The 10,586-nt window shown below is 39.1% G+C and overlaps 1 protein-coding gene across 1 annotated transcript; it reads right to left on the bottom strand.

Moving 5' to 3' along the window:
• Positions 1–592: 592 nt before the first annotated feature.
• Positions 593–9,567, bottom strand: pidd1 (p53-induced death domain protein 1). The gene is made up of 15 exons (XM_055027699.1): positions 8,676–9,567; positions 7,751–8,164; positions 7,487–7,639; positions 7,348–7,393; positions 7,047–7,248; positions 6,675–6,824; positions 6,398–6,571; positions 5,759–5,906; positions 5,541–5,676; positions 5,295–5,445; positions 5,091–5,214; positions 4,878–4,993; positions 3,583–3,690; positions 3,131–3,327; positions 593–1,573 (listed from the first exon to the last, which is right to left on the bottom strand). Exons 1-15 carry the CDS (start codon positions 9,148–9,150, stop codon positions 1,339–1,341), a joined length of 2,829 nt encoding a protein of 942 aa, XP_054883674.1. The 5' UTR covers positions 9,151–9,567; the 3' UTR covers positions 593–1,338.
• Positions 9,568–10,586: the final 1,019 nt, after the last annotated feature.

Below are 10,586 nucleotides of genomic sequence, written 5' to 3'. Positions count from 1 at the left end.
ATTTCACAAGCGCAGTAAAGGTGTAAGGGGCCAGGGGGATGGTAGCCTACGTCATCATGACGATTCATCGCTGCACAGTGACCTTGTGGGATGAAAATATAAAAATGGCAAGAGCTGCTATATTGGTGTTGAGACTGAGAATGCGGCCCAACAATGCATGGATTTCACAAGACTATTCAGTGATCTAGTCTAACAGATGCACTGACAATCCAGTCAGTGCATCTTTTTTACTTTAAAAAGTAAAAAAAAAAAAAAAAAACAGAACAAAGACAAAAACATACAGTTCATTTTGATGTGTGTGCAATGTTTCTTGGCAGAATTTACAAAAAAGTTTGTAAAGCTAATTGCTTTTTTTATTTAGGATGTCATAAGATGATCTTGATGATCTAATGGGAATTCCTTTATAATTAGTGAGTGTTTTTATTTTTGCATTTGCTTTATAAACAAACCCGGCTCATACAATTTATGTTGTAAAGCTCAGATGATCATTATTTCATCAATAGTGAATAGTTAAAATAAATAAAAAAATCTACCACAAACATTATCAAGACAATTGTTTGGAGTAGAATAAATAATGAAAACACTTCTGTAAACACTTTTAATCATTGCTGTAAAGCTTTTACATGTTACCAATGCAATTTTGAGGATTTATCTGTGATGACTACCTCTTGGAGGTTGGAAGGCCTCCTTGCTATCATTTTAATCTTTAGCTTCCTTCACAGATTCTCGATCAGATTTATGAAAGAAATTTGAGTAGGCTTTTCCAGAAGATGAATGTGATCATTATTCATAACATTTAAATTTGGCTAATAAACTATAATAATAGGGAGCTAATAAATAACCAAATTACTTATTATCATTAAATGACAACATATGGTCACATTTTGTAAATTGCATTGGAGCATTATTTCTTTTTATTACCAACATAATTTTCAGGACAAAAAAAACCCCTCAATTATCCCAGTTTTCTATCAAATGATCTTCAACAATTGTAGATGCCAGTCAAAAGCACTTCAGAAATATTTTGATCCCCGAGTCAAAAATATTTACACAAAGTTATGGATAATTCTAAAAATACAAATATATTACATTAGAAGTAGCGTTATGCTTTCTAAATTGAATCTTCAAAATGGCAGCCGACCGTGAAACTGGTCCTAATGCTGTTGACTTAAAAAAAAAAAAGTCTTATAAAAGCCCCATCATTTGGAGGCTGGTATCTCAGACGGTTTTGCACATTATGACAGTTGATCAGAGAGCCGGACAGGATGATGGGGCCTCAGTGTAAACAAGCAGGTTGCTCAAATGTAAAGAAGCCATCTGCGCCCAGTGTGGGCTGATCTACTGCTGTGCTTCCCCAACAGAGGAGCTCTCTGCTTCCAGACCTACTCTCTTCAGCGACTCTGTGTACTTTCTCCTTCCAAGACTGACTATGTCCTCGATCTCCTCTGCCAGATCCCTCCTGCCGCTTTCTGTCATAGCGGCCATGAGCCTGGACACTGACCCAGGTCCTGCATTCCTCTGTCCTCGGGCCCAGTGAAACAGCATGTCCAGCACTAAGGCACCCAGGTTGTCCCTGGCAAGTAACACAAACAAGAGATGTTGCGTTATGAAGCAGCCAGCTGCAGCTGCCTGAGTGGAAAAGAATGGTGTAAAAATACACCATGCATGCATAAATCTGTCCACAACTCAATCACTAGCAATGTATCATTTAGTGTAATCTGCAGTCAGAGGTGTAATTAAATAAAACGGCCCCCTAAAAGTAAGAAATTTTAATCTCCATACAATAACCACCAAATTCCTGCTGTAAGGATATTACAGCAGGAATGTACATTGACTTTACATAACGCATCTTTTTCCATCTACATGATGCGTCATGAGTGGGTTTTTTAGGCTTAGGAGAAGGGGGAGGGCCAGATGAGTAAACAGCCTGTGTGTAATCTCCTGCAGTGTCCCAGATGGCTCAATGATGGCTGACAGTGCAGATTAAAACAATCAAAATTGTCTCCTATTGCTGGTTCTCTTGTATTTACATACCACCTCAGTCTACCTAGATTCCAGAGGTTTTCTTTTACCATGTTTGCACATTGATTACATAAATTACCTTTACAGCAGTTATAAATTCTAGCAAGATTTAAGCTGCAGTTTTGAATGACTTTCAACCTCTTCCACAATCAAGACACGTTTTGTTACCCAATTATTATCTTGAATATGCAAAAGTGAATTGAAGATTTTTACATGTTATCTAATTGCAACTCAAAACTGTAATGTATTTCAGTTTTACTTTATGCAATAGAATGTCTTAAAGAAGTGCGTAATTGGGAGCAAGGTGGGAAACTAAAAGAGTAGCCTATTCAGACCTCTGATTGAGTTTTTATTGAACTCAATTACAGCTGCAAGCCTTTTGAGTTAGAGCAGTAATTGGATTTAGGATAAAGCAGGGTTAATTACAAATGTATACTACACTTGTTTGAGTTTTACTTCAAAACATTTACTAAAACTATAAAACATTTTCCTTCCAATTCACAAATTTGAACAGTTTTGTGTTGGTATGTCACATAAAACTTGTTTTATGTGACATACCAACACAAAACAGTGTGGGTATATCACATAACAGTGGAGTAATCAATATTGCATCAATATTGATGCAATATTGATGCATTAAACTAATTTAATGCATCAATATTGCATAAAAAGAGAATATTGCCTAAAAAGAGAAGTTAAACATCTAACTGCAAGATAACAACCAATCACAAGAGTTGATGTGGTATCAAAACATCTCTTAAATAAAAGCAAAAGATTTTCCTTTACCAACACTGGAGAAATGTCTCACTGTTTTACAAAAACACATTGAAAACATCTCAAACACCATAAAAACAAGTTACTGATCTGACTTAAAAAAGAAACACAATCCCACTTTCACAAAGTATCTGCATGTGCATAAATAAATCAGATTCAACCAAAAAGGCTCAAATCTATATCATCCATAATCAAACTGATCTGCTTTGATCTAACATTTTTCTGATATCACATAGCTCTGAAATAAAAAAAATACAAAATTCCAACATCTTTGTAGGTCAGACACATTATAATTCTATTTTTAAAGTAATCCAAGACAACTATTTATTCTCACCTATGTTTGTACTCTATGCGGTCCAACTCTTCATAGCTCATCCCAAGGTTAATACCAATGACACGCCAGTCCCGTCCAATCTGCAGGGAGATGGACAGCAGGTTGGCTTCTGTAAGGTAACCACTCTCTGGGTCACCCAGGTTCAGGGGAGGATATTGAAGCTCCTCCATGTTAAAACTGTTGTCTGAATTCAGTGCCTGTAAGTGAAACATGGAAATGTTCCCCTTAAGGTGGTGCTATTATTCATAGAAAGAAGCCAAAAAGGTTTAGAAAAGCTGTATTTTTGTCAGTGGATTAAACAAAAAGCAAGAAGAGCAACTCAAACAATAGTGTGAATATTTTTGCAAATATTTTACATATAAAGGTAAAAAAATTTAGATAGAAACATGATAAAGAAAAGCAACAGTGTAAGTGAAAAGTGGGAAGCAACAATGTCTGGCATTTTAACTAACAGGAAGTCTTAATGGTAAAGTAGCGAGCCACTGGGTGTCAAGTCCTTTCCTCTTTTTGGCTACTTTGTCTGGCAGATCACTGGGAATCTCCCCTCTGTAGAATGACACCTGAAAAAAGAATTACAAACACAAACATTTAGATGAAAAACTGCAACTTGCTCAGCAAACATCCCCACAGCTATTTGTTCAAACTCTGCTATTTTTGTTTCCCTTTAAATTCAAAATTAAGTCATAAGAGAAAGACACTAGGTTCAGTGAGAACATAAACTGTGCAAAAGGCCTCAAATCACTTCATCTAACTTACTTCCTATTATGCAATGTGTTTCCTATAAACAAGTACAGAAAGTTATCCTCTTTCAACCTTTACCCCACTAACGACAGTACGACATGTTTCAGTCACAACCCTAAGAGCACACTTATTTATGCTCTTTCCAGCTTCCAAGAATGACTTCACTGAAAAACAGCCTGCAGTCCAAAGTTTTTTAAAGCTGCAACTATATATTTTTATCTTGTGGCTCGGCAAGCAAGTATCATGAAAGGACTCCAAAGAGAAAAACCAGTGTCTATCTTTATTCCCGTCATCCAAATAATGTAAGGTGAGGTGGGACTGAGCTTAATCCTGTTTTCTCTTCATTTCGATGAGTTGATTGTATCAGTTTCATATTGGCTGCTAATGGCAGTCAGTGGAGAAGTACAGGTAAACCCAGCGTAAGGACACCACCATATTTAATGACATAATCTGATTTATTATGTGCAGCAGGAGCAGCAATCCTCACCGATATCACCTGCAATCTGTGCAGATGCAAAAATAGCACCTTGCAAATCTCAGTAGGTTTAAAGTACCATAGAATTACAGATCACATCCTCCGCACAAACCGTCAGCATAAGAGTTTTATAATATATGACAGAGATCACTGAGAAAATGAATGAAACAAACAGCATGAAGGATTCCCAGAATGTTTGTAAAAGAATATTAAATTATTTTCCTAACAACTTTAGAAGGGAGCCAACTATAGCTTAACACAAAAATATTTCAATTAGAACACCCACCTCCCTACACTATCATAGGTTACCAAACAGATTATATCCAAGTTCAGTAAAGATGACATCTAGAAAGAAATCTGTTTGACAACAATTGCACAGGAGTCTTAAGTAACCTTTAGCTGAAATTTGAAGCCCTTTCTGTACTAAAATTTTCACTTTCAGAGTCAAGTTGAGATATATATGAAACACATAGAAGAAAAATTTTTAATAAATGTAATATTCATTGTTATTCACTGCTCTGTGGTTCTTACCTGTCCTCTCACCGGCCCTTTTTGCCCCTGAGTAGAACAAATGTACACTTCCTTCACATTTTTCAGACTGGAGTAAAACACAAAACATAGACGCCCCTCAACACAATCCGGCCGGTCTGAGGAAAATAAATAAACATGTTAAAAAAAACATGTTTACAGATGTTACCCATCTCACATAATTTGACATTGATGGCAGCCCAGATGAATTCCAACCTGTGACGATGTCTAAGCCCTTCTCAAAACCAGCGAAGAACTGCTCTCCTTCCAGCAGGTCACACAGGTCTGAGGGGTGAGGTCCATCATATTGCTCAGACAAAGACTGAACTCTGCCCTCCATCTGAGCAAAAAACTCACACAATTACTGTTGAGCATCTATACTTCAGGTTCCAAAGAAAGTCAAAAGGTGAGATGCCAAACCTTGTTAGCAGGCAGGCACTGCAGCAGAACCTGAGCGGGATCCGTCTTCCGCTGGAGGACGAGAAACTGGACTTTAAATTGTTTTAACCGTTGATAAACCTTCCTGACCACCCCGCTAACACAACGCTGCGTAGTGTACCACAGCCAGTACCTGTAATAGAGCAGATAAACCAAAGTTACAACACCCCCAGCAAACAATCTGAAGTATGTCAATTGGAAATTGCATAACAAAGCACAGCAGCTTACCAGGAGAAGTGGGTAATGTAGAAAATGGCGTACAGATGGGTAACATACAGAGACACTTGTGATGTAATGTCAGTCCAGGTTTGAGCAGCTGGATCTCCGTGAAGCACATGTAATTGAGACACATCGGCTTCATGCCCTGTGGATCCACAGTAAATGTTAATGCATGCTAAAATATTCTGATCATGCTCGCATGTGAAAACCATGATGGCCAATGGAACCTGTGATTCCGGGTGGCAGAGGGATCTGGACTTTAACTGGCTGCAGGAACTGTGAGGTAGGAGTCTGGGAGAGGCAGAGGAGGGGGCTGACTCTGGCCTGAGGATCGCCACACAGAGCCTGCACCTCAAACTCAGACACCTGCAGCACCTACAGAGAGAGAGAGACGCATCAACGACTGATCATGGTAACACTGGTGTTCCAGCTTGTTGTGGCAATTTACATTGAATTCTTGTAAGTCACAAGTTCTATTGTTTAGTTTTTTCTTTAGGCATTTAGGATCTACTGAAGTCAATTTAGAACCAAAGTTTGTAATTAATTTTTGGATTTGGAATTGTTATGATTATTTCAGTAACTTTTAGAGACTCCTGTTATTATAAGAGATATTTTTTGTTTGTCAAATGTCCGGTGTGATGATGGGAGGATTTTTAACGCTCCTGCGGTCTTAAGAGATGGGTCATTTGGATCCCACAAGGTTTACTCTGTACTTTTCACTCACAATGACACTGAAATCAAACAATCAAGTGAAAAGTGCGTTCAAAAACAAACCGGCTGTTGCCACCCATTGATTTTTCTTGGAATAATTTTGGTTTTGGATCTTAGAAGTTTGTGCTCTTTTCACTGCTGTTTGCTGACCTCACCTGTAGGGTTATAGTGCGAGTCTGTGCAGTGGAGTCAGGAGGGAAGTGAAGCTTTATTCCAGGGTTGGAGCTGGACACCAGAAGAGCTCCTGCTGGTGTGACAGAGCAAGTATCCCTTACCGGTCTGGACACTGCCATAAACCAAGAGAAGTGGCTCACAGAGGAACATGCCAGCTACAAAAACATAAAAGCTTATTTTATTCCACAAGTAACACTATGATCTGCATTAAAATAGAAAAACAAGCTTTACGGATCAATTTCAGATTTTCTCGTTTACCCTGGCTGGACGTCCCCCAGGATGACAACAATGCTCCTCACTTCCTCTCCTGAGTTCAGTGGGCAGAGTGCTCCATGTCTGCCCATCAAACATGCGCAACACCACCTCCCCTCGTTTGGTCCGATGATACGGCACACACACCTCCACAGGCTGAACAACAAAAACATGAACTGAGAAACCCAAAAACATTCCTAATAAATAGTGTGAAGTAGATTTTTCTTTAAAGAGAAAATCTTTTATTTGCATCATACAGTGTATCATAATCAAGATGTTTTTTTTGTGCAGCTGCAGAGGGTGTACAAACTAATTGAACAAATTTGTCTGTTGGAAATTTGTGTAAATGTAATAAACTATAACGAATCATTTCCACACCTTTAAAAACGTAACACCATGAGGACGAAGCTCCAGGGGCCGACTCAGGAGGATGTCGTGTTCCTCCAGCCACACCCACTTCCTGTTTGGCCTTTTCTCACCCCACATGAGTTTGGTGGTTGTCATCAGGCATCCAGGGGGGAACAACAGCTCAGCCCCTCCTGGGAGAAACACTTGGCAACCAGCAGACGAAACAAAGAAGCTAAAGAGCAAAGGAGAGGGACATGTTTGGATTCTTCCTGCAATGCTTAAGCAGACAGTGTTAGTTTACAAATTTGATCATGTTACTGCAGAGCTGTACCTGTGCTTGTTGAATCTAAGATGCAACTTTGGGATTTTTGGGTGATCTGGTAAGACAATTACAATGAGTACAATACAAAAAGTGTATTGGACGATACAATAAAAGAAATTTGAGCATAAACCAATTCATGTTTGCTCACCCGGTGCGGGAGGCAAAGGAGGCGGCGTCGGAGGTTTTCCCAAAGGATTATCGCGAACGTCCATTGTAAGCAGAGGGAGTTCATTCAGACATTTTGGAATTACCCGGAACTCATTGCTGTAAATGACTAGTTCCCTGAGAGAAACAAGAGAGCCTGTGCAATAAATAAAACCTCGTCAACAACTTAACTCCCAGTAAACAGAATGTCTTGTTTATTTCTAAAGTGGTCTACATCTAAAATTGTAATTCACCCTGAACCTCTTACCCATGCTCTCTGGAAGCCATTTCAGCTTGTTACGAGACAATTCCAACTTAACAAGCTCCCCCAGGAAACCAATTTCATCAGGCAGATGCTGGAGAACATTATTTGATACATCGAGCCTCTGCAGCGCTTTTAGTTGGCCCACGCTTGGGGGAACAGACACCAATTTATTCCCCATCAGAGACAGGTAGGTTAAGGATGATAATTGGCCTAGATTTGGAGGCAAAGCTGAGATGTGGTTGTGGCAGAGAAGCAACATGGACAGTGCCGGCAGTTGGAGCAGGCATGATGGCATACAGGTAAGCTGGTTGAAAGAGAGATCCACATATTTCAGGTGAGACAGATTTGACGTGGAGTCTGGCAAACTGGTGAGGAATCCAGGCAGGGGATCACCTCGTGAGTCATAAAAACGATGTCCTTTAAGAAAGAAAAGTAAATACAAAAGATAGTGAACGCAATATTTTCAGAGCAGGTGTTTTATTTTAGCTATCCAAAATACGTTTTGTTCAGTCTACAAACAATTTTTGATATTTATTTTTAAAACATCTATATATTTCTTACAATAATAAATGGTGTCACTTTTCTAATTTAGATGTGTTGACAGTTAGATAATTAGGATAAAACTTGTAGATATCTGGAACAAACTTCTTTGTTCCAGAAGTTTGTTCCAGAAAGTTTTAGATATCTTTATTCTCAGTTGTCTCTGGTAACAGACAATGTCATTTTAACAGGAAGGATTGTTGCGACTGAAATCCTAAAATAAGTAGAGACAAGACTGTGATTTGATTGTGTTACATCAACTTGCCAGAGACGACGAAATCACAATTTCTCAAAGCAGTGCTAGTTATTATATGAGAAGAATTTGTCCAAACTAAATACTAAAATATGGCAATATGCATGCTAATGTGTTGGTGATGCTTTGTGTTACCCCGGATGGCCAAAGAGTGAAGCCCTGTCATATGGGGAAGGACATCCAGTGCAGCATCAAGCCCAGGTTTGTCCTCGGAGCCCAGTCTGAGGTACTTGATGCCCCTCAGATGATCAGGGTCATACCCCCATACCAAGGGCAACGCAGCTGCTCCTCCTAGGTAAACATCCAGGGTCAGCCTGGTGTCTGTCATGATTGCAGAAAGCTCCACAGAAGGAGGCAAGGGTGGCGACAGAGACAGGACTGAGCCACGGGAAGATGATGAAGATGAAGAAAGAGGTTGAAACATCGACGAGAAAGAAGAAGAGAGGCTTGAGATGGAGCGATCACTGGGATCCGTTGAGAAAGCCTCCCTCTCTGGTTCAGCAGTCTCAGCTCCAGCCGCATGATGTGGTTCTCTCAAACCAGGTACCGATTCCCTACAAGCCAGCAATGCTGGGGGGACGTTTAGATTTTCGGATGCGTTATTCTCCATCTTCTGACCTGCTTTGTTTTAGAGTCCAACGAAGATCAAGGTCTCCACTTTCCTCATGAGGCTCTCTCCATAAAAAGCGTTTATAAAACACTTTTACTACTGCAGTGATGTTTCTCGGGTTCTCGCTTTTCATAATACGTCACATGACTGATTACAGGCAAATTGGTACTTCATGGCAGTAAGGATAAGTGGTGAGAACCCCTTATCAAGACAAATTCAATGTACGAAGAAAGTGTAAGTATAAAAGTCGCATACACCGATCTTAAGTAAATATAAGCCATAACTATCTTTAAATAGTCAACCAAATGTGCATACTACTTTAAAATATATGTTTTTTTCTCCTAGCCATCACAGTTTTCCGGGATACAAACGGGAAATTTTAAAATCAGGTTTGACTTATTGTTGTGTGACGCTATTTCCTGGTTCCAGAACGTTTTTAAAGCAAATGCGTTGCGTCACTGTGGCGCGCTTGTTTTAAGTTTCGCTGGGTTCCGGATAGAGAAGGCACTAATGCGGATATTAGAATCCAATTGGTGCTGACGGTCCCGCCCCTCTCTCTGGTTCTTTCATTATACAACAAGCGTAAAGTTAGTAGCACCGCCAAAGTTTCAACTAAGGGCGGGACAACGTTGTCAACGTGTCTAGTCGATGCTATTTCACATTTAGGCGCTTGGAGTCGCTGTTTATTCTGGCAGAATAACAAACTGGCCAGTCGGTGGTTTTGTGTGCACATGAAGCTTCAAGAAATCAACCCTTTCTCGAACCATTTGGCTCAAGTGGTTCAATGCCTCATGTGGCTTCATCTCACTATCACTATCTAATGGTAAACCAAAACTGAACAAAGACTTTTTTTTTATATTAAGCACTCCCAGTTTTAAAGACATTTGCACGTCTCTGTATGTTTCATGAGTAACAACTATTTACAGTGATTCACACAGCTTGAGATTGGATATTTGAAATGCAAAGGCAGTTGGATAATTTACAAAAATTTGTTTTCTTAACTGCAGTTGTCTTGAAACTTATGTTTTAAAATTTTTCTCCTTAAGTATTTTTTTAAATCAATGTATGGTGTACAATTATAAAATATGAAATAGTTATGGATTTTTTTGTTTTTACTAGATATTGTAAATTGTACTTGATTTGTTTTCATTGCAATTCAACTTAATACAAAGAGAAAGTCAAGTGTGCTGCCAAAGTGTGTTTTAATTGAATATTTTTTGCAAAAGTCTAGACATTTAACTTTTTACATAGCATTACAACAATTAACATACAGAAATAATTTAGTCTGCAACACAAAATGGGCCTTGGTAATTTGCCAAAACACAACAGTTGTGCCAGATTTGATTGACAGATCCTATTAAAGTGAGAGGCACTGGGGAATCCCAGATGTGGTAGCACTTTACTCTAGCGATTGCTCGCTCTACAATGATCCGCAG

Source organism: Poeciliopsis prolifica, unplaced genomic scaffold (genome assembly GCF_027474105.1).
Source record: "Poeciliopsis prolifica strain line A6 unplaced genomic scaffold, Auburn_PproV2 SCAFFOLD001, whole genome shotgun sequence".
Lineage (NCBI taxonomy): Eukaryota > Metazoa > Chordata > Actinopteri > Cyprinodontiformes > Poeciliidae > Poeciliopsis > Poeciliopsis prolifica.
This window is presented reverse-complemented; position numbering and strand designations above follow the sequence as displayed.

What these genes read in the sequence shown, in the direction of transcription:
- pidd1 (XM_055027699.1), bottom strand. Translation starts at nt 9,150, where the DNA reads ATGGAGAATAACGCATCCGAAAATCTAAACGTCCCCCCAGCATTGCTG. An exon ending in CTTAGATTCAACAAGCACAG is followed by an intron (nt 7,249 to 7,347) that starts GTACAGCTCTGC and finishes TTTGCTCTTTAG; the next exon opens with CTTCTTTGTTTCGTCTGCTG. An exon ending in AGTGCCTGCCTGCTAACAAG is followed by an intron (nt 5,215 to 5,294) that starts GTTTGGCATCTC and finishes TTTTTTGCTCAG; the next exon opens with ATGGAGGGCAGAGTTCAGTC.